Genomic DNA, 24,159 nt, shown 5'->3' on the forward strand with positions numbered 1-24,159 from the left:
TGCTACACCCATTCTGATAATATCAAGCTTGCACAGGCAAACAAGAATACCAATTGAGTATCCTCAAAATCCGTAGTTTGACCTACTAAAAGCACCGAGTTAGAAAAAGCACATCACGCTGTGCAATATACCAAATATGGCTATGCTGCCCAAAGGGAGAGGGTGATTTGAACTTTTAAGCATCTGTGTGTGAATCAAAGCCTCACACAGTGAAGATTCATTCGCTTGAGTGTGTGAGGATTTGATTCACAAAATTTGCCTTTAAAGTTCAAGACACCTCTTTATTGGAGTAGCAAACCCTTATTTGGCACATTGCACAGCTTTTGGTGCAGTTCTTTTGACTGCGCTGAAGGAAAAGGCTTAGTCAAGATGAATGAATGTCGAGGGCACAGTTCAGGCATGCGTAGCGGTAATATTACTTACTAAAATGATGAGTTAATGTAAGTTACTGACTCTGTACCACTTACTGTGGAGGCTTGCAATGACAATTTATTTGCCCAATCGAGTGGTTTAGTGTCTGCAGTCTCTGTACAGGTCTGTCACATATATGCTTCATTTACCATGCATGGAATGAAAGTTTTTCCTCGCAGGGTTTTTTTACCCAGTGTCATGGCCAAATAATCACCCCTAAATCAATGCCATCAAATCAACTTAAGGGCTCATGCATCTCATTTGTTGTTTGTAGGATCTTGCTGTGTGCAAATTGGCTGCTGCAGTTGCCGGCACAACAATAGTGATTGCACTTCAGAAAAATTCACGGTGAAGTCCTTCGGGACATCCTGAGGATGTGAAAGGCACTATATAAACGCTAGTGTTTCTTTGAAAGCAAATAACGCATTGTGGGTATAATTTTAACCTAACCCGCGGGGTGGAAAACAGACAGGTTCGGATCAGACATCCGTTTTACATGCTGGTCGATTCTACTCTCCCTTGACTTCCCGCTGGGTGGGATAGGTTAAAATTACCCCCACAGTACCAGACCTACTTCGAAGCTCTGAAATGCCTTGCTAGGCATTGTCCCACTAGAAGTGCGATATGGCAGGACTCCTGTAGTGTATGTACCCGTCTACCTTTAAGGGAACTATTGAATGTAACCGTTCACCTTTAAGAGAACTACTTTAGGTGTGGCACTATTTGTTTGGCTTCTGTATACTGTAATACCGATAGTGACCACACCAGTATATAAGTGTTGTGGCAGGATTGCTGGGGCAGATTCGCCCGGACCTTCGAATAGTAAAGACCTGTTTGTTTGTTACTTCTGAAGTCTGTGTATTTATTAACTGCACAACCCACAGACTTTACAGTGGCGACGAGTCCGATCGTACCCTGCGGCAAGATTACCAAAAGCAACGAAGAGCGTCGAAGAGAGACAACCGCCCTCGTCGTGCTACCAAAAGAAAACACGAGGCTGCAACAACAGAAAGCAGGAAGACTAACAACAAAAGCTGTATCAGCAACAGGCACTGACTACCCTTCTGCCACGGTGCGGAGTGTGCCGACCAGCAAGAAACAAGGCGGCCGAAGAGACTGTGAGTAGGGGAAGGTGTAGAAGTATCCGGAGGATAAGGGCAGAGCACTCGACCTCGGTCGAGGGGGCGCTGTGCCGGCCAAAAGTCGGGTCCAACGGCGTCGGGTGACAGCCGGACCGCGATCGGCGGGAAAAATCCAGGCAGCGACCGCAGCGCTGAGCCTGCGAGTAGGCGCGGGAAGAGAAACCCAGCCGCAGCCGGGGAGGGAAACACCGGTCTGCGAGAGGGCTGGGGAGGCGAACGGGAACCGTGCGGGTGAGAGCCGGGTGCGGAGAGAGAGACTGCGAGGAGCCAGTCCAGCGGCTGAGCTGTTCTCCACCAACGGGGTACTCAGAGCCGGCAAAACCGAACGTGCGGGAGTGGGTGAGAGACACAGCCGAAAACGGGGTGAGAGACTGCGCGAGAGCCAGTCCAGCGGCTGAGCTGTTCTCCACCAACGGGGTACCCAGGGCCGGTAACACCGAACGTGCGGGTGAGAGAGCGACAGAGCCGGGTACGGAGAGACTGCGCGAGAGCCAGTCCAGCGGCGGAACTGTCCTCCGTTAACGGGGTGTACCCAGCGCCGGTAGAACCGTGCGGGCGGGAGGAAAAGACATAGCCGAGTAAGGGGAGCTGTGCGGTAGCCAGCCAGCGGCTGAACCTGTCCGCTGTGGGGGGAAGCGTACCCCTTCCACCGGGAAGAAACGCGGGAAGCCGCCATTAGGCGGAGAAGACGCCAGAAGCGGGAAACCGCCATTGAAGTGGGCGGGACGAGAAAGGAAGAGCGGGAAACCGCCATTTTCGCGGGAAAACCGCCATCTTGATTGACATACCGCCATTGAAGTGGGCGGGGAGAGAAAGGAAGAGCGGGAAACCGCCATATTCGCGGGAAAACCGCCATCTTAGAAATAAACAAATAAATAAGAATACTTAAAGAAATACTGGTGCTGCTCCCAAGGGAAGAAAGATGCCTAAGCGAGGGAATATTAATGATTTTAATTCTGAGATAGAAGACTGGGCCACGTACGTGGAACGCATCGAGATCTATTGTGAAGCCAACAAAATAGAGGAAGACGACAAGGCGATAACATTGTTAAACTCGATGGGCGCAAAGACATACGGGCTCGAAGGATTTACTAGCACCAGCTAAACCGGCGGATCAGTCTTTCGAAGAGATTGTGGTTGTTCTGAAGGACCACTTGAACCCCACACCGTTGATGTTGGCTGAACGATTCAAATTCTATGCAAGAACGCAACGGAAAGACGAAAACAACGCAGAATACTTGGTCAAACTGCGTAGGCTAGCGAAATACTGCCAGTTCGGAGGGAATCTGACAGAGGCACTGCGAGACAAGTTCGTAGGCGGATTGTCCAAGGAAGGGACGCAAAAGCGCCTACTAGAAGAGAACGACCTTACACTTGACAGGGCTGTCCTTATAGCCGCATCACACGAAGCCGCAGCGAAAGGAACGGCAGAAATGCAACTAAAGGCGGCGGCGCTCGGGGTGGACCAAATTACCGAGTACAACAAAATGCTATCGTTGTGGGAAGACAACACACGACCAGAATCAATGCTGGTTTAAGAACCAAGAATGTAGGAAATGTGGCAAACTGGGTCACATCGCTAAGGTATGCCGGTCAGGGAAGAAGACCAACAACCAAAGGAAGCCATCACAAGAAAAGTACAACAAGGTATACAAGGAGGCTGAGAAGAGTTCAGACGAACAGAATCCAGACTCAGATCCAAACGGCCAGGAGCTGGGTAGTCTGAGTATCCACCATGTGAGTAAGGAAGCTGACCTACAAACTATCTGGGTCATGCTAAAAATAGCTGGAGTCCAAGTGAAAATGGAGTTGGACACTGGATCAGCTGTATCAGTCATAAATCGAGGGGATTACCACCGGCTATTCTCACACATACCCTTAAGAGATACCAAGTTCGTATTGCAGACATACACGGGGCATAAAGTATACCCCATGGGAAAAATAAGAGTCAAGGTGAGAGATAGGGGTAAAGAACACCCAAGAATGAACTTGTATGTACTACATGAGGGAGGACCACCACTTCTAGGACGGGAGTGGATCAAGAAAATAGACATGGAATGGCACTACCTACAAGCAATGACGAGTGAGGACTCGGTGCAGACAAGCAGCTCAGACTCTGAGCCGGAAGACGATAAGTCCAGCCCACGTATGAAAAACAAGGTTAACATGAACTCACTGACTAAGGTTGGAAAAACAATGGCGTGCATAAAGACAGAGAATTCTGAGTCTGTTCAAGTCACAGACATATGCATTACGGAGGAACACCGAGCTCGAACTCAACGTTATTTCAAAGTACGACAACAATTCGAACAATTAAGTTACCGTCTCGTACAAGAGATGAAAATCAATGAAAAAGTTCTATGACACCGAATGGGAGAGTCTGGAAAGACAACAGAACCTGCTGGCTCAAGCAGAGAGCGACCATAGAGCCATCGTGACCAATTACCGATCACACCTCCCTTATGATGTTCAGGAGTTAGAATATTTGCATGATCTAGAGATACAGCATAAAGGCAAACCACGCTACACTGAGGATTTTGTTCTGCAATTGGAGACGGAGCTAGTGCAGGCAAGGTTAAGAGAAGCTGAATCGCAGTGTGCACTTAAAGAGATGCAGAAAAAAATCTTGGACATGGAAAAGAGAAGCGCTTCTTTACCTGATGTGAATAATGTGGCCATGTTGCAAGAGGAGCTTATCACTCAGTTAAATGAAAATAAAGGGAAAATGACTGAGATAGACTGCAAGAATAAAGAAGATTTGATGGCAGTGAGACTTCAAGAGGCAGATAGCATAGCAGCCTTGGCTGAACTCCAACAGGAAATTGCGAAAGAAGCAAATGAAGAGGAATCTTCAGGAAGCCGGGATTTTATTCCAGTTCTTCTCTACGGCTCCTTACAAGCAGAGTGTGAGAAGTGGAAAGAACAGTATGAACAGGCCCAGGCTACAATTCTGGAGGGGATTAACTCGGCAACCTCCGAAAAGCTAGTTTCAGTAGAAGCATATGAACAACTAAAGGTTGAACATGAGCAAGAAGTCCAAAGGCTGCAGGAAATTCTTGATGAGCTCAAGGCCAAGACAGACTCATCGGTAGAAGTTCCATCCATAGATGAGAATTTAGCGGTGAAAGACATGGCAGAACATGAAAGACAAGATGTCCAAGAACTCATAAAAATATTGGAGGAAACCCAAGACAAATAGAGGCGGCAATGACCGAGGTTCAACGACTCGAAGAGCAGAGTCAACTGGGAATCCTTTCAGTGGAAGGGAAGGAAACTGTAAGAAACACAGAGACTGTAAGAATGGGCTCTGAACATGAGCTTGGGAGCATCAAGGCGCAACTTCTTCGAGCGCTCGAAACCAAAGTACAAGAGGAAAGGAAGGTGAAAGCATTGGAGGGAAAGGTGGATGAAATGGTGAAGACTCTGATCCACAGAGTCCCCGCGGAAGAGTTAACGGTCAGCCAACTCCTTCACATGCTGAGAGACAAGACTCCACAATGGGAACACGAGCTTCAATCTGCAAAGGGAAGGAATTCGGAGCTCCCAAAAGTTACAGAAATAACTGAGGTGGCAACACAGATTTTGTGTTACAGTTTACTCTATGAAGAGTTCGTTGAATCACGTCAATGTGAACAGAAGAATGTTGAAACAGCTGCTTCAGTAGAAGGATTAAATAGCCTGATACCGCAATCCCCGGTGGAAGGGAAGGTATTGAACTCACAAATGAGGTCAGTAGTGAAGGAATGGCAGACAACCCAGGAAGAGCGGGATGAATATGAATGCATGAAGAAGTCTTTTCAAGAAAGATGTCTAGGGAAGGAACCACCGTCAGCTAACGTCCAGACGGGTGAGGAGGAAGAAGAAGGCTCTCTCGCTGGCCTAACTCAGGACAAACCCGAATATTACCATGACCTGTTGAGTGACACTGAATATTACGAGGATGTGGTCTGCCCAGCTTGTGATGAAAACTCCCAAAGTGCTGAAATCCGGAGGAAGCACTTAAGGTCTAAGGAACATAGAGAGTTGGTGGCGCTACAGCTGGCAGCCGAGAAAGGAGCTCCGAGAGTTTCAAAAAGGCAGAAAAGAAAAAGAAGCAGAAGATAATAACTGTCTAAAATATTAGCACTTCTACCATCTCAGGCGGAACACTACGAAAGGAGCTAAATTAGTTGAAAAACTGGAAAATGTCAAGACAGCCAGTTGGTTGTAAAAGTCCGCACTGCTGGTTCAACAAACAGGACGAAAGTTCAAGCTGTTACGTCAAGGAAAAGGCTATGGAGGAGTCACGCTAGCCAGGTGAACCGGCTACACCAAAGAAATGTTGTTCGGAACGAGTCAAGATCAGAGACTGAATCTATGAACTGTTTCCGCAGAGACTGAACCTGTGAACTGTTCCCACCGAGATTATATCTGTAAATTGTTTTATATGACATTGACTCCACCGAGATTATATCTGTAATTTGTTTATAGGAAGTTGAAGATATGTATGTTTAACGGAGACTCTGTAAGTAATAAGCTAAAAAGGGAGGATTGTAGTGTATGTACCCGTCTACCTTTAAGGGAACTATTGAATGTAATAACCGTTCACCTTTAAGAGAACTACTTTAGGTGTGGCACTATTTGTTTGGCTTCTGTATACTGTAATACCGATAGTGACCACACCAGTATATAAGTGTTGTGGCAGGATTGCTGGGGCAGATTCGCCCGGACCTTCGAATAGTAAAGACCTGTTTGTTTGTTACTTCTGAAGTCTGTGTATTTATTAACTGCACAACCCACAGACTTTACAACTCCTGTCTGCCAACTGGCACAGACCCTGTCCAAAATCCCACGGTCAGCAAATTTACATATATTCGGTGGGCGCCGTGCCATCTTGGCATGACTTGGGCACCCATCTCAGTGGTGGGGAAGGAATGTTGCTGCAGCACTTTGCTGCAGTGTACCAGACCCGACCGAGCTGGACAAAAATCACATACGAAGGGCTTAAGTGCTTTGAATTTTAATTTGCCACTTCCAAAAGCAAAACAACACTAATAAAGCTGCTGTGTCACACTTCCACCAGGAATCAGGCCTAGCGCGCACTGCTTGCCGGGGGTAACAGAGGCAGAAGTAGTGGAACTTCAGATGCCAGGTGTCAGCCCACCACTTTCAGTTTTGCTCCCAGTGGATGGGATGGGCACAGGAGGCACCCAATAACCACTCTGCTTGGGAGCAGAAAAAAGTGGGAAATTAGTATAGAGGTTCCACCCCAAATTCTCCCCCCCCCCAACTTACCCAGATTGCATGATTTTTGCATCAGAAAAACAGAGTAATTTAATAGTTCCTGATACGCTTATCAATTAATCCATAAAAAGCGATGAATTAGGATAGTAATGAAAAGGTTTTTATTAACTAAAGAACAGAGCATGCCTCTCGTGGACGACTGGTTCCAAGAAGGAAGTGGGTTGCCGAGCAGCCACCTTTATACCAGGTCATGTAGGCGGAGCCATGGGTGGAGCCAGCTGAGGCATGCATTGGTACACAGTGAGTAGCAAGAGGTAACAATGTGTAATAACGATAACAGTAGTGAACAACAGTGTGGGGTGGCAGTACAAAGCAGTGACCGGATGGAGTGGAGCGCCGCAGGGAGGACCTCCTGCCAGCGAGAGGTCGGAAGGCCCTTAGATTTTAAGGCTAAGAGGACGGCCTTCCAAACCGTCGCGTTCTCTCTTTCCACCTGGCCGTTCCCCCGGGGGTTGTAGCTGGTGGTCCTGCTCGTAGCAATACCTCTCGCGAGCAGGTACTGACGAAGTTCGTCGCTCATGAAAGATGAGCCCCGGTCGCTATGTATATAGCTAGGGAACCCGAACAAGGCGAAGAGGTCATTCAGACATTTGATGACCGTGGTACTGGTCATGTCTGGGCAAGGGATGGCAAAAGGGAAACGGGAGTACTCATCAACTATGTTGAGGAAGTACACGTTGCGGTCAGAGGAAGGGAGAGGCCCCTTAAAGTCGATGCTCAAGCGCTCGAAGGGGCGAGTGGCCTTGATCAGGCGTGCTCTGTCTGGCCTATAAAAATGCGGTTTGCATTCGGCACAGATTTGGCAGTTCCTGGTCATAGTCCTGACCTCCTCGATGGAGTAGGGCAGGTTGCGGGCCTTAATGAAGTGGCAGAATCTAGTGACCCCGGAGTGGCAGAGGTCATTGTGGAGGGTCCGCAGTCTATCAACTTGCGCGTTGGCGCATGTACCTCGTGATAGAGCATCTGGGGGCTCATTGAGTTTCCCGGGCCGGTACAAGATATCGTAATTGTAGGTGGAGAGTTCAATTCTCCACCTCAAGATCTTGTCGTTCTTGATTTTGCCCCTCTGCTTATTATTGAACATAAAAGCAACTGAACGCTGGTCAGTGAGAAGGGTAAATCATTTTCCGGCCAGGTAATGCCTCCAGTGTCGCACCGCTTCCACAATAGCCTGGGCCTCCTTTTCGACAGAGGAGTGTCGAATCTCGGGGCCCTGGAGGGTCCTTGAGAAAAAGGCCACGGGTCTCCCCGCCTGGTTAAGGGTTGCAGCTAGGGCGAAGTCGGGTGCATCGCTCTCCACTTGGAAAGGGATGGACTCATCCACTGCGTGCATTGTGGCCTTCGCAATATCACTCTTAATAAGAGTGAAGGCTGCACACGCTTCTGATGTCAGGGGGAAGGAGGTGGACTTGATGAGGGGTCTGGCTTTGTCCGCATAGTTGGGCACCCACTGAGCATAGTAAGAGAAAAACCCCAGGCATCTCTTCAGTGCTTTTTGGCAGTGGGGGAGGGGGAGCTCCATAAGGGGGCGCATTCTGTCGGGGTCGGGGCCGATGACTCCGTTCTCCACTACGCAGCCGAGAATGGCAAGGCATGTGGTGCGAAACATACATTTCTCCTTATTGTATGTTAGATTCAGCCGCTGGGCCGTACGGAGGAATTTCTCTAGATTAACGTCATGGTCCTGCTGGTCGTGGCCGCAGATGGTGACGTTATCCAGATAGGGAAAGGTGGCCTGCAGCGCGTTCTGGTCAACCATCCGGTCCATTGTATGTTAGATTCAGCCGCTGGGCCGTACGGAGGAATTTCTCTAGATTAACGTCATGGTCCTGCTGGTCGTGGCCGCAGATGGTGACGTTATCCAGATAGGGAAAGGTGGCCTGCAGCGCGTTCTGGTCAACCATCCGGTCCATCTCCCTTTGGAAGACCGAAACCCCGTTGGTGACGCCGAACGGAACCCTAAGGAAGTGGTAGAGGCGGCCATTTGCCTCGAAGGCAGTATACTGGCGGTCCTCAGGGCAGATAGGGAGTTGGTGGTATGCTGACTTAAGGTCAATGGTGGAGAATACCCTGTATTGCGCAATCTGATTGACCATATCAGATATGCGGGGAAGGGGGTACGCGTCCAGCTGAGTGTACCGGTTTATGGTTTGGCTGTAGTCAATGACCAGGCGGTGTTTATTGCCAGTCTTAACGACTACAACCTGGGCTCGCCAGGGGCTGGTGCTCCCTTCGATAATGCCCTCCTTCAGGAGCCGCTCCACCTCAGAGCTAATAAAAGCTCTGTCCCCGGCGCTGTACCGCCTGCTCTTGGTAGCGATGGGTTTACAGTTGCAGGTGAGGTTAGCGAACAAGGGAGGGGGGGAGACTTTGAGTGTGGAAAGACTGCAAATGGTGCGCGGCGGGCGATTTAAAAGCTGTTGGTTGCAGACTGTGAGTGGGGGGAGGGGTCCACCATATGCCAATGTGACACTTTTAAGGTGGCACTGAAAATCCAACCCTAGCAGAACGGCAGCGCAAAGACGGGGCAGGACAAGAAGTTTAAAATTTTTATATTCTGTGCCCCTAACCGAAAGGGTCACCACACAGTAGCCGCCGACGTCCGTTGAATGGGACTTGGACGCCATAGAAATCCGATGGCGCGTTGGCAGGACCGTGAGGGAGTGGCTACGCACCGTGTCGGGGTGAATAAAACTCTCCGTGCTCCCGCTGTCAAACAGGCAAGTAGTGGCGCGGCCGTCTGCCCCCACGGTTCACACGCGGCGCTGCTGGCGTTCGCGGGTTTCCCTCTGCAGGCGTTGGCGTAATGGCCTTTCTTCCCGCAGCCAGAGCAGGTAGCGGTCTTCGCCGGGCAGCGCGCTCTAGGGTGTTTTAACTGGCCACAGAAATAGCATTTTTGGGCCTGGTTACGGGACATCGCTGCAGTAGTTGGTACCGGGGGCGGCGGTCCCAGTTGATTTCGGGACATCGCTGCAGTAGTTGGTACCGGGGGCGGCGGTCCCATGTCCCAAGGTCGCGATGACCATGGCGCGGCACCGTTACGTGAGTATGCTTCGAGGTTTCGGTGGGCCGCATCTAATGAGAGCGCGAGGGCTACGGCCGTCTTCAGGTCGAGCTCCCTGCTTTCGAGCAGTCTCTGCGGGAGTAGTCGGACTGGAGGCCCTTAACGAAGGCATCACAGATAAGTCCCTCCGCGTGCGCCGCAGCCGATACCGCCTTACAGTCGCAGTCCCTGCAGAGTGTCTGTAACGCCCGTAAAAATGCCTCTACCGATTCCCCCGGTTGCTGCCTGCGGGATCCCAGGAGGTGTCTGGTGTAAATCGTATTCACTGGGCGCGTGTATTGCCCTTTTAGCAGGCCGAGAGCCGCCGTGTACGTAGTAGCGTCCCGGATGAATGTATATACTTGAGGGCTCACCTGGGCGGTCAGAACTTTAAATTTGTTCTCCTCCGATATCACGGCAGAGACTTCTAGGAAGGATTCAAAGCAGCTCAGCCAGTGTTCGAAATTGGTAGATGAACCCGCCGCTTGGGGGTCGAGGTCCAGGCATGCTGGTCTGAGGGCTCGCAGCAACGCCTGCTGTTGCTGCTGCTCAGGTGCCGACATTTTAACTTTAGTTAATAAAATTGATACGCTTATCAATTAATCCATAAAAAACGATGAATTAGGATAGTAATGAAAAGGTTTTTATTAACTAAAGAACAGAGCATGCCTCTCGTGGACGACTGGTTCCAAGAAGGAAGTGGGTTGCCGAGCAGCCACCTTTATACCAGGTCATGTAGGCGGAGCCAGCTGAGGCATGCATTGGTACACAGTGAGTAGCAAGAGGTAACAATGTGTAATAACGATAACAGTAGTGAACAACAGTGAACAACAATGAAAACGATAACAGTGGTTTACCACAGTTCCATATTTGGCTTCAGCTTGATTGGATTTGACAATGACAAGGGGGGTTACGTTTGATAGTGTAGGTTTGGTTTAAAAGCAGAGGCTATGACTGACAGTTAGGACCAGGTGTGTGAGAATGGTTAGAAATTACATCCCTGCAGCCCACAGGAAGAAGCAATACTGATTCTAGAGTGATTTAGCTGCGGCTTCAACTGCCTCACCTCTGTTTAAAAACCAGCATGGCCCTTTCTGAATTGCTCCTCTCACAAGAAAAGGCTCCAACTCTTTATCCCCAAATAACTTGTCGCTGGGTCGAAATCCTGGAACTCCCTACCTAACAGCATTGTGGGAGTACCTTCACCACACGGGCTGCAGCGGTTCAAGAAGGTGGTTTACCACCACCTTCTCAAGGGCAATTAGGAATGGGCAATAAATGCTGGCTTTGCCAGTGTTGCCCACATCCCACGAATGAATAATAAAAATTTCAACAAGCAGATTCCAGACACTGACAAGCAGTTAACAAGCTCTTTACAAGCATTTAGCTTTTCTTTCTGCTTTTGTTACTTACATCTCAGCACTTTACCCATAGGAGATAAAGCCAATACAGGTAACACTACTTCATTTCACAGTCAATTTACAAAAACTTTTGCCAATTAATTCACTTCTTTTTTCATATAATGCTTTATACCAGGAGGAAAATATACCCCACTGTGGTATGATTGGGTGCTTGCAGATATAACCCAGGTATTGAAGGAACATTTGGGAAGTAGAAAACTGTTCTATTGCCTTTACAATACGTGATGTAATGGGTCATTATAATCAACATAGTCAAGATATTTTGAGATATTCCACCAGTTAACACCAAAACTGTTTTAGTTATAGGAGAGACCCAGTGGATTCTTGCAAATAGTGAAGAGGCTCCTGTCTTTTGGATGAGATGTTACACCGAGGCCCCATCTGCTCTCTCTCAGGTGGACGTAAAAGATCCCACTATTTCGAAGAAGAGCAGGGGAGTTGTCCCCGGTGTCCTGGCCAATATTTATCCCTCAATCAACATAACAAGAACAGATTATCTGGTCATTATCAACATTGCTGTTTGTGGGAGCTTGCTGTGCGCAAATTGACTGCTGCATTTCCCATATTACAACAATGACTACACTTCAAAAGTACTTTATTGGCTGTAAAGTGCTTTGGGACGTCCTGAGGTCATGAAAGGTGCTATGGAAATGCAAGTCTTTCAAGTCTTTTTCAAGTAACTGGTGCTTGGTAGGCACTTGTGGTGGTTTTTGATTGACAGTCCTGTAGTGTATTAGTAGAAATGATCCAAGCCACATATTCTCTCTCCATCTCTCTCTTTGACATCTTGGTCCTGTTTCCTTCACTATCTGGTATATTTTTTCTCTTCCTCTCTGTCTCCCTTTCTAACAGCACACATGGCAGATCTGTTATGTCAGTAATTATACACTGCATTGTTTTAAATTGTACTTGCCATGTAAGATGTTAATTATATGAAGTGAGCCCTGTTCTGCTGCAGGACAGTTATTTGTCAGATTTATTTTTTTCAGATTTCCAGCATCCGCAGTATTTCGCTTTTGTTCCAGTGTTTAATTCACTCCCACTTCTCTTCCAGGAATGCCCATCTTGAAGACGTTCTACTCTTCTCTCTGTTGGGATATCCGTTTGTCTCTTTTATCTTGTTTACCTTCATTACTTTCTGTTTCCAATCTTGTGTTTGCTCATATGCCTGCACGTTTCTGACGAAAGGTCGTTGACCTGAAACGTTAACTCTGTTTCTCTTTCTACAGATGCTGCCTGACCTGCTGCTGAGTGTTTCCAGCATTTTCAGTTTTTATTGCAAAAGGTTACTGCACTGTGCCTTTTATTAACTGTTGCTTTGCTGTAATAAATTACTTTTCTCCAACTATATTGTGCCCGACACTCCTTAGGAACGAAAGTCAACAATCGGAGAGTCTGGCCATGTTTTTGGGAGGTAGAGATCTGGGGGAAATGAGCTCAGGACCCCATAGCCCCACACCACTTGATGTAACAATCCTTCATGTGTCTGGCTCTCTCACTAACAGTGAAACCATGGGTTAGATTTTCAACTCACTGCCCTGGCGTTGCGGATTGGATGCCTTGTTATAAAAAAAGCCTGATTTTCATTTTCATCGATTTCAAACCGTGGCCAATCCACAACGCCCGTTTAATGTCAGGGTGGCAGTTTGAACATCTAGTCCCATAACTGTCCCTCACTCTCTTAACATTGATTGCCAGAGAATCAATAGAGGACATAAAGACCTCAGGGGTAATATTAACCTAATCCGCCCAACGGGGAAACTGACGGGATCGGGTCAGCTACCCGTTTTACGCTCCGTTTCATTGTACTTCCCATTGACTTCCATCGAGAGCAAAATTGGGGAGAGTGTAAAATGGCCACCCGGCCCGCTCCCGTCAGTTTCCTGCTGAGTGGGTGAGGTTAAAATTAGCCCTCTTCCTCTCTAACAAACTGTGTGCTCTCATGCTCTTTTTACATGACTCTCACAAACAGAATCATGGAATGGGACAACTAGAAAAAAAAATTCCTAGCTCCCGCAATGGCCCAGTAAGCCACTTAGGCCAGAGGGCCTCAGATCTGATCCTAGGTTGTGCTAAGTTAGCTGTTCTCAGCTAAGGCAGCAGTGAGGTTGTTACAACTGATCTCAGTGCCTTTTGGTTAGGGAGGGAGGAAGGGAAAATCAGCAGAGTTTTTGTTGGTAATTGCTAACCAGTGACCCCTGTGAATGTTGAGTGATAACAGGTTTGGGCTTGGCTGTGATGACTCTGAGAGCTCACCTAAGAAAGACTACCTGGATGAGGTATGAGAGGGCGAGACCGACACCTGTGGAACTGCACAGCCAGCACAGGCCAGCATCTTCAGGCGAGAAGGGGAGCAAACAGGATAAAGCAAAGAAAAAGGAAGTTGAAACCTAATTGGTACAAGTGCTGTTTACCTGCGCACAAGTTGCCACTTTGGGTAACATACCTTTTTGCTGATCATTTTATCGCCACTTACCAGTGATGAGTCCACTGGCGACTCCAGGGATTCCTTGAAGTTCAGTGATGTTGTTTTTCTCGAAGTACTCGTCACACGTGGCATTGAGAAAACCAGACGTGCAGAAGAGCTGCCAAAGCTTGGTGGTCACGGTCTCATTGGCCACGGTGATCACCTTGGCGCACACGTCAAAATTGTGCCGTGACAACGTCCTGTTCCCAAGGATACAAACACTGAAAACAGAGATAACATCCTGTTAACTGTGGGCCATGACACGTGATGTGCCTCTGAGGGAACCTCAGTCACACACTGACAAAAACCTCTTACAGTAGTAACCCTCCCCATAAATCTATTATAATGTGCCAGTAGATCTCCCATGGCATTGCTCATGGTAAGTGGCGATGATGTAATGTTACATCATGTAATGAACAATGTATTATTCTGCAGCTAAGGTGGAGCTGTGTTTTAGCTGGCCTGTTCCTTTAAGGCCACACAGTTTTACTTCTTTGAGTAAGTATATGCTGGTGTCAAATTCATGGTAGTTTGTTGTCAGTGAGGGAGGTTTGCCGAGAGGCAAGCACTTCAGCTCTGGGTCAGAAGATAAAATGGTTGCCTCTTTTTATTTTATATTTTTAACATTTTTGAGCGTACTGGATGTGTGCTAGATGTAAAACTTTTACATAGGTACTGGACACGTGGACGGGCAGATATCCTGACTGCCAGCAATTGTAATACCAATTTGCTGCCATGCAACACATGGTCTCCAATGAGTGGTCTCCTCATTACCGTACACCCCTATTTTATTGTATTTTATTCCAATTTTACTTTTCCTACCCACTTTAAGGAATTCATTTTTTGGTCATCCTACTGAGCTTGTGGATTTTTTGCAACTTTGTAGACTTTATGAGGTTCCGTGATCTGGGGCCAGTTGGTGATCTGAGCCTGTCCGTGATCTAAACCTGTCCGTAATTTGAGCCTGTCCCTGATCTGGGCCTCTCCGCGATCTAGGACAGTCCCTGACCTGAAACTGTCCGCGATCTGGGCCTGTCTGTGATCTGAAACTGTCCACAATCTGGGCCTGTCTGTGATCTGGGCCTGTCTTCATCTACCATTGCTTGGAAGCACTGATTTGATTCCAAAGAAAGCACCTTTAAATTTAACTTTATCAAAATGAACAGTTGAGGCTCAGTAAAAGCATTGCAATTTAGTTTTAATGTCAGCAGTATATAATGCTCAATTCATTTGCATAGATTACATTCCCCATTCTCCCTTGTCTATCTAATTCATAATTCCAGCTAATGTTTTAATGAGCCAGCAGTAAATACTATAATTTATATTTGCAAAGTATTACTTGGGCAGTAAGTGAAGGCATTACTGTCAGTAAGCTGCCTAAGGCTGCCTTAGTGCCCACATTAAAATAGCACCCCATAACTTCATTATAAAATGAACCAGGAGTAATGGCATCACTCCCCTTATTCCTCTTCTGTGAATGTTACATAGAATTACGTAGAATTTACAGCACAGAATCAGGCCATTCGGCCCAACTGGTCTATTCCGGTGTTTGTGCTCCACACGAGCTGTCTCCCACCCTACTTCATCTCACCCTATCAGCATATCCTTCTATTCCTTTCACCCTCATGTATTTATCTAGCTTCCCCTTAAATGTATATATGTTATTCGCCACAACTACTCCACGTAGTAGCAAGTGGCACATTTTAACCACTCTCTAGGTAAAGATGTTTCTCTGGAATTCTTTATTGGATTTATCATGTGACTACCTTATATTTATGACCCCTAGTTTTGGTCTCCCCAATGTTACTGTGCCTTACAGAAAGGAGCACACTGATGAGTGACGCTCACTGTGGGAGTTAATGCTGTATAAAAAGAGACTCAAAATAGAATGAAACTCCTACAGAAAAGAGGAAGCAGTAAAATATCTAATAGCAGATACTGGGGTGGGTGGGTGGGTGGGTGGAACGAGTTTAAGGCTAGTGGTTTCTACAGCCCTAGTTATTCGATTCGCCAGGACACTGGTCCCTAGCGCGGTTTAAGTGGAGCCCATCTTGATGGAACAGCTCCCACCAGTACTGGGGAAAGAGGGAGCTGTTTTGTCGGGACGGGCTCCACTTAAACCAGGCTAGGATGAGCGTCCTGGTGAATCGAATAACTAGGGCTGTAGATAGGGTTTTAAACTAAAAAAAGGGGGGGGGGGAAGGGGTCAGGTGAGGGGAAATTTAGAAATCAAAAGAGAAAGGTCAAGACAATAGAGCAATGTAACGATTTGGGTAAAAATAAGCACAGTGTGCCAGGAAGGGACAGAGAGTTTAACAGCAAAGATTAAGGTCAAAGCAGAGAATAATGGTAATAAATTTAAATTAGTGGCTCTTTATCTGAATGCACGAAACATTCGTAACAAGATAGATAAAGTAGTGGCAAAAAATAGAGATAAATGGGTTTGATCTAATAGCCATTACAGAGAAGTGGTTGCAAGGTGACCAAGGTTGGGAACTAAATGTTCCAGGGTACTTGACGTTTTGAAAAGACAGGCAGAATGGAAAAGAAGGTGGGGGTAGCCCTGATAAAGGATGACATAAGGACAGTAGAGAGAAAGGGCTAAAAATTGAGTAGCGCCCCATTTGGGGCGCAAACTTTGCCAGGCCGCTACAAAAATTAGTGCCCCCGTGCCGGAAATTGCGTGGTTGCACCTCAAGAGGGAAGCGGGGTGCTACTGGAAGCGCCTGGCATCTCTCTTGGGGCACTGAGAGTCAATATTGTGGCGCTATGGCACGTCATGCCGAGGTATTGCAGGCCTTCCTCCCCTTCTTAAAGGGGAGGGGCCTTGTGCAGCGCGACCCGGGGCCCAGCTGGGCCTCTGGGGATCGGGAGTGCCGGCAAAAGAGCCCGGCACTCAAGAGAAGTGCCGGGCTCTTGGAGTGCAGCCGGCACTCCACAGAGGTGAGGCCGGGGACGGGAGCGCAGGCAGGTGCTGGCAGGCGGCCAGCAACAAAAATGTCTGCTCCGCACCTCGCCTTTAAATAGCGCCTCCCCGGTCGCAGGTAGGCCCCCCTGGCCCTTTCGGACATAGCGTCCGGCGGTAAGTCATGGGGCGCTCCTGAAGATCGTGGCCGGGGCGCGAGCGGGGCGCTGCGCACGGCGATGACATCATCGCTGGCAACGCAGCGCCGAGGGGCACTACCAGTTAGCGCCGCCGCTAACCTCCAGCTGAATTTCACGGGAGGCGTGGGGGGCGCCACGCCCGGGCGCTAGTTGCTTTGCACCCCATTAAGAGCCCTCTTAGGGTGCTAATGGGAGGTGCAAAGCAACCCAATTTTTCCCCCAAAGGATCTCGGCTCGGAAGATCAGGAAGTAGAATCAGTATGGGTGGAGATAAGGAATAACAAGGGGCAGAAAACACTGGTGGGAGTAGTAAAGAGGCCCCCTAACAGTAGCTATATGGTTGGACGGAATATTAATCAAGAAATAGTAGGAGCTTGTAACAAAAGTAATGCAATAATCGTGGGGGACTTTAATCTTCATATAGAACAAATCAAATTGGCAAAGGTAGTCTGGAGGACGAGTTCATGTAATGCATTAGGGACAGTTTCTTGGAACAATATGTCATGGAACCAATAGGGAACAGAATATTTTAGATCTTGTATTGTGTAATGAGACAGAGTTAATTAGCAATCTCATAGTAAAGGATTCTCTGGGACAGAGTGATCATAATATGATAGAATTTCACATTAAGTTTGAGAGTGACTTGCCTAAGTCTGAAACTAGAGTCTTAAACTTAAATAAAGCCAATTGCATAGGTATCAGGAGCGAGCTGGCTAAGGTAGATTGGAAAAATAGATTAAAAGGTATAGCGGTAGATAAGCAGTGGTGAGCATTTAAAGAAATATTTCATAATTCTCAACAAAAGTACATTCCATTGGGAAACAAAAACTCCATGGGAAAAGTGATCCATCCATGGCTAACTAAAGAAGTTAAGGATAGCATTAGATTAAAAGAAAAAGCTTGTTGTGAAGAATAGTATTAAGCCTGAGGACTGGGAAAGTTTCATAACCCAGCAAAGGATGACCAAAAAATTGATAAAAAGGGAAAAAATAGAATGAGAAAACTAGCAAGAAATATAAAAACAGATTGTAAGAGCTTCTACAAGTATATAAAAGGAAGAGAGTAGCAAAAGTAAATGTTTGTCCCTTAGAGGCTGAGACAGGAGAAATTATTATGGGGAATAAGGAAATGGCAGAAATGTTAAACAAATATTTTGTAGCTGTCTTCACAGTAGAAGACACAAAAAGCATACCAAAAATGGTGGGGAACCAAAGATCTAATGAGGGTGAGGAACTTAACGTAATTAATATAAGTAGAGAAAAAGTACTAGAGCAACTAATGGGACTAAAAGCCGACAAATTCCTTGGACCTGACGGCTTACATCCTAGGGTTATAAAAGAGGTGGCTGCAGAGATAGTGGATGCATTGGTTTTGATCTTCCAAAATTTCCTAGATTCTTGAATGGTCCCAGCGGATTGGTAGGTAGCAAAAGAAAGGAGGGAGAGAGAAAACGGGGAACTACAGGCCAGTTAGCCTGACATCAGTTGTTGGGAAAATGCTGGAATCCATTGTTAAGGAAGTGGTATCAGGGCACTTAGAAAATCATAACATGATTAGGCAGAGTCAACATGGTTTTATGAAAGGGAAATCGTGTTTGACAAATTTAATAGAGGTTTTTGAGGATGTAACTAACAAGGTAGATAAAGGGAACCAGTGGATGTAGTATATTTGGATTTCCAAAAGGCATTCAATAAGGTGCCACATAAAAGGTTATTACACAATATAAGGTCTCATGGGGTTGGGGGTAATATAATAGCATGGATAGAGGATTGGTTAACGGATAGAAAACAGACAGTACAGATAAATGTGTCTTTTTCAGGTTAGCAGGCTGTAACATGTGGGGTGCCACAGGATCAGTGCTGAGGCCTCAGTTATTTACAATCTATACTAATGACCTAGATGAAGGGACCGAGTGTAATGTACCCAAGTTTGCTGATGATACAAAGCTAGGTGGGACAGTAAGCTGTGAGGAGAACACGAAGAGTCTGCAAAGGGATATAGATAGACTAAGTGAGTGGGCAGTAAGGTGGCAGATGGAGTATAATGTAGGGAATTGTGAGGTTACAAGGGGTAGGCCATTTAAGACCGAGATGAGGAGGAATTTCTTCACTCAGAGGGTTGTGAATTTTTGGAATTCTTTGCCCCAAAGGGTTGTGGATGCTAGTTTTGAGTATATTCAAGGCTGAAATAGATAGATTTTTGGGCTCTAGGGGAATCAAGGGATATGGAGATCGGGCGGGAAAGCGGAGTTGAGGTCGATGGTGAGCCATGATGTTACTGAATGGCGGAGCAGGCTCGAGGGGCCGTATGACCTACTCCTGCTCGTATTTCTTATGTTCTTATCCACTCTTCTGGCCAAACAATGGTTATAAATTGCTTGCAATTCACTTCTGTTGATTATGACATCAGCTGAATTCCTGTTGAATGATTGCTTTGTAATCAATCCTACAACAAAATTTACCATCAAACAGATGAATCCATTTCTGGGGAACCATGTAAGGATTTAAGTTGATATGTGGTTATAAACTGGATAAGTAATTTCTGACCAAGAAAAAAAAAACCTTTGTGACATTCGAATCACATAAACTCCAAGCCCCAGGTTATAATGCAAATTAAGCACTAATTTTTAAGTCACCTTTCTCTCTCCCAGTTCCCATTTCTTACTCTCACTGATTAACAATGCAACATTCAATCTTCTGATTTCAATGTCATTGTTTCAATAAAAATGATTTAGTCATACAAATGGAAAAGCTCATTTGTTAATGAAGTATCTGGTATTCTTATAACCATCCTGTACATGTTTGCACTCAGCTGTTCGAGAGCCCTTTGGCAGCTGTGCTGTCCCATCACAAAGAAAATATACAGAACCATCATTACTTTAAGCTTGCCTACACAATAACAGTGACTATACTTCAAAAAGTAATTCATTGGCTGTGAAGTACTTTGGGATGCCTGGAGGATATATAATTCTTTTATTGTTACAATTTTCTACCTAATAGAAATGTATTTTCTACTTCTCAATGAATTGCCACTGTGGTACAAGGGCTGAAACTTTGTATAAATTAATCCTCATGCAACCCAATGGATTGAGGCTTGGAGTTTTCTTGTGAAGATGCTATTGGGCTCAGGAATGGGACATTTGATTGACCTGCTGGTTGTGGCATGCGGTTTCCCTCTGTTCTGTAGAGACAGGTAGTGAATGATGCCAACTCACCTGGCATGGACACAGCCATTAAGCAAAGTGGCTAAACCAGAAAGAACTGTGTGTCCAATTCATCTCTCAGGCTAAACTTATTCACTAACAGTCACCATTGTGCATGAGGAGAGGTGATGCGTGAACAAGTCCTAATGTTCTCTCTTGATTTCTGGAACCTCTTTCTGACTGGACTGATGCTATTGTGAGCTCTTATTCACCCCCTGCCCCGCCCCTCGACCCCATTTCACTGTATTGGGAAGGGGTGCAAGGAGGTCCCTGTTCCAGCACCACCCACCTGCACCTGTCACTTCCCCTACTGATATTATTAGTTGTCTATTTTCCTTCGATTTTTATCCTCCTTCAAGTGAGTATCCAGTTGTTTGTCCCAAATACTTTGCCACTTGATCCTTTGGAGCCATGGGTATCATGCATAAGACTATTCCGAGTCTTAAATCCAAGACTTGCTGTCCTGATCCTGACGACATACATCAGTCAGGACTGAATAAGACCTTGTGTGCTTTCCTGACTTGAGCCTTGTCAATAGTGGACAGTATTGGTGGCATAGTGGTTAGCACTGTTGCCTCACAGCGCCAGGGACCCGGGTTCGAATCCGGCCTCGGGTGACTGTCTGTGTGGAGTTTGCACATTCTCCCCGTGTTTGCGTGGGTTTCCTCCGGGTGCTCCGGTTTCCTCCCACAGTCCAAAGATGTGCGGGTTAGGTTGATTGGCTACGATAAAATTGACCCTTAGTATTAGGGGGATTAAATACGTGGGGTTACGGGGATAGGGTGGGATATGTGTTGGTGTAGGGGTTACGGGGATTGGGTGGGATATGTGTCGGTGCAGGCTCGATGGGCCGAAATGGCCTCTATCTGCACTGTGAGGTTTCTGTGATTCTGTATTTGTAGGGAAATGGGGTTAGGGAAATTGACGGGATTGAAGGCCAATAAATCCCCAGGGCCTGATAATCTACATCCTAGGGTACTTAAAGAAGTGGCCCTAGAAATAGTAGATGCATTGCTGGACTTCTTCCAAAATTCTATAGACTCGAACAGTTCCCATGGATTGGAAGGTGGCTAATGTTACCCCACTATTCAAAAAAGGTGGTAGAGAGAAAATGGGGAATTATAGACTGGTAAGCCTGACATCGGTAGTGGGGAAAATGCTAGAGTCCATTATAAAAGATGTAATAGCAGAGCACTTGGAAAACAGCGACAGGATCGGACAAAGTCAACATGGATTTACAAAAGGTAAATCATGCTTGACTAATCTACTGGAATTTTTTGAGGATGTAACTAGTGGAATAGATAAGGGAGAACCAGTGGATGTGGTGTATTTGGACTTTCAGAAGGCCTTTGATAAGGTCCCGCATAAGCGATTAGCGTGTAAAGTTAAAGCACATGGGATTGTGGGTAAGGTACTGACTTGGCTAGAGAACTGGTTGGCAGACAGGAAGCAAAGAGTTGGAATAAACGGGTCTTTTTCCGAGTGGCAGGCAGTGACTAGTGGGGTACCGCAGGGATCAGTGCTAGGACCCCAGCTATTCACAATATATATAAATGATCTAGACGAGGGAACTAGGTGTAGTATCTCCAAGTTTGCAGATGACACAAAGCTGGGTGGGCGTGTGTGCTGTGAGGAGGATGCAGAGAAACTCCAGTATGATTTGGACAGGTTGGGTGATTATACTGCATCTGCCATGCATCTGCTCAATGTGGATAAATGCGAGGTTATCCACTTTGGTGGCAAAAACAGGAAGACAGATTATTATCTGAATGGCAATAGATTGGGAGAAGGGGAAGTGCAACGAGGCCTGGGTGTCCTTGTGCACCAGTCGCTGAAGGTAAGCATGCAGGTGCAGCAGGCGGTTAAGAAGGCAAATAGTATGTCGGCCTTTGTAGCGAGAGGATTCGAGTACAGGAGCAAGGATGTCTTGCTGCAGTTGTACAGGGCCTTAGTGAGACCACACCTTGTGTATTGTGTGCAGTTTTGGTCGCCTTATCTGAGGAAGGATGTTCTTGCCATGGAGGGAGTGCTGCGAAGATTCACCAGACTTATACCTGGGATGGCAGGACTGACGTATGAGGAGAGATTGGGTCGATTAGGCTTATACTCACTGGAGTTTAGAAGAATGAGAGGGGATCTCATTGAAACTTATAAAATTCTAACAGGGCTAGACAGACTAGATGCAGGAAGGATGTTCCCGATGGTGGGGGAGTCCAGAACCAGGGGTCACAGTCTAAAGATAAGGGGTAAGCCATTTAAAACAGAGATGAGGAGGAATTTCTTCACCCAGAGAGTGGTGAACCTGTGGAATTCTCTACCACAGAAGGCAGTTGAGGCCTATTCATTAAATATATTCAAGAAGGAGTTAGATATATTTCTTAAGGCTAAAGGGATCAAGGGATATGGGGAGAAAGCAGGGACAGGGTATTGAATTTGGATGATCAACCATGATCTCATTAAATGGCGGAGCAGGCTTGAGGGGCTGAATGGCCCACTCCTGCTCCTATCTTCTATGTTTCTATGCTTTGAGGGATCAGGAAGGGAGCCACTTGTCTCAGAGAACCCAGCCGCTGTCCTGCTCTTGTAGCCACGGTGTTGAAATGACTGATCCAGTTCTGTCTCTGGTCAATGGTGACCGGTAGAACGTTGATGGTGGAGAACTCGCCGATGGTGATGCCATTGAAGGTCAAGGGGAGGTGGCTGGGCGTTCTCTTGTTCAAGATGGTCATTACCTGGCACTTAAATGCATAATTGTTAGTTGCCACTTGTCAGCCTAAGTCTGGATGTTATCCAAGAACTGTTGTAGGCAGGCATAGGCTTTAAAAAAAATTCATTCACGGGATATGGGCATCGCTGGTAAGGTGGTGGTGAGCCACTTTTTGAACCGCTGCATACCGTGTGGTGAAGGTACTCCCATAATGCTGTTAGGGAGGGAGTTCCAGGATTTTGATCCAGCGACGATGAAGGAACGGCAATATATTTCCAAGTCAGGTTGGTGTGTGACTTGGCGGGGAACTTGAAGGTGAGGGTGTTCCATGCGCCTGCTGCCCTTGTCCTTCTAGGTGGTAGAGGTCGCAGGTTTGGGAGGTGCTGTCGAAGAAGCCTCGGCGAATTGCTGCAGTGCATCTTGTAGATGGTACACACTGCAGCCACGGTGCGCCGGTGGAGGGAGTGAATGTTTAATGTGGTGGATTGGGTGCCAATCAAGCAGGCTGCTTTGTTTTGGATGGTGTCAAGCTTCTTAAGTATTGTTGGAGCAGCACTTATCCAGGCAGGCAAGTGGAGAGTATTCCATCACACTCCTGACTTTTGCCTTGTAGATGGTGGAAGGGCTTTGGGGAGTCAGGAGGTGAGTCACTCACCACAGAATACCTAGCCTCTGACCTGCACTTTTAGCCACAGTATTTATGTGGCTGGTTCAGTTAAGTTTCTGGTCAATGGTGACCCCTCAGGATGTTGATGGTGGGGGATTCTGCGATGGTAATGACGTTAAATGTCAAGGGGAAGTGGTTAGAATCTCTCTTGTTGGAGATGGTCATTGCCTGGCACTTGTATGACACAAATGTTACTTGCCACTTATCAGCCCAAGCCTTAATGTTATCCAGGTCTTGCTGCATGCGGATGTGGACTGCTTCATTTTCTAGCGAGTTGTGAATGGCACTGAACATTGTGCAATCATTCGTGAACATCCCCACTTCTTACCTTATGATGGAGGGAAGGTCATTGATGAAGCAGCTGAAGATGGTTGGACCTAGGACACTGCCCTGAGGAACTCCTGCAGCGATGTTCCAGTGCTGTGATGATTGGCCTCCAACAACCACAACCATCTTCCTTTGTGCTAGGTATGACTCCAGCCAGTGGAGAGTTTTCCCCGATTCCCATTGACCTCAATTTTACTAGGGCTCCTTGATGCCAAACTTGGTCAAATGCTGCCTTGATGTTGAGGGCAGTCACTCTCACCTCACCTCTGGAATTCAGCTCTTTTGTCATGTTTGGACCAAGGCTGTAAGGTGATCTGGAGTCGAGTGGTTCTGGCGGAACGCAAACTGAGCATTGGTGAGCAGGTTATTGGTGGGTAAGTGCTG

At 46.8% G+C, this 24,159-nt stretch overlaps 1 protein-coding gene across 2 annotated transcripts in view; it reads right to left on the reverse strand.

Annotated features, from left to right (window-relative positions):
• LOC147108572 (solute carrier family 12 member 5-like) overlaps positions 1-24,159 on the reverse strand; it is a 1,151,655-nt gene that overhangs the window by 144,912 nt on the left and 982,584 nt on the right. For both annotated transcript variants that reach the window (XM_086005249.1, XM_086005250.1), the window contains exon 8: positions 13,777-13,988. In XM_086005249.1, the coding sequence (XP_085861375.1) occupies positions 13,777-13,988 (212 nt within the window). The remainder of the gene's footprint in view (positions 1-13,776; positions 13,989-24,159) is intronic.

This window comes from Somniosus microcephalus, chromosome 13 (genome assembly GCF_052327205.1).
Source record: "Somniosus microcephalus isolate GS21.2 chromosome 13, FLI_Smic_1.0, whole genome shotgun sequence".
Taxonomy (NCBI): Eukaryota; Metazoa; Chordata; class Chondrichthyes; order Squaliformes; family Somniosidae; genus Somniosus; species Somniosus microcephalus.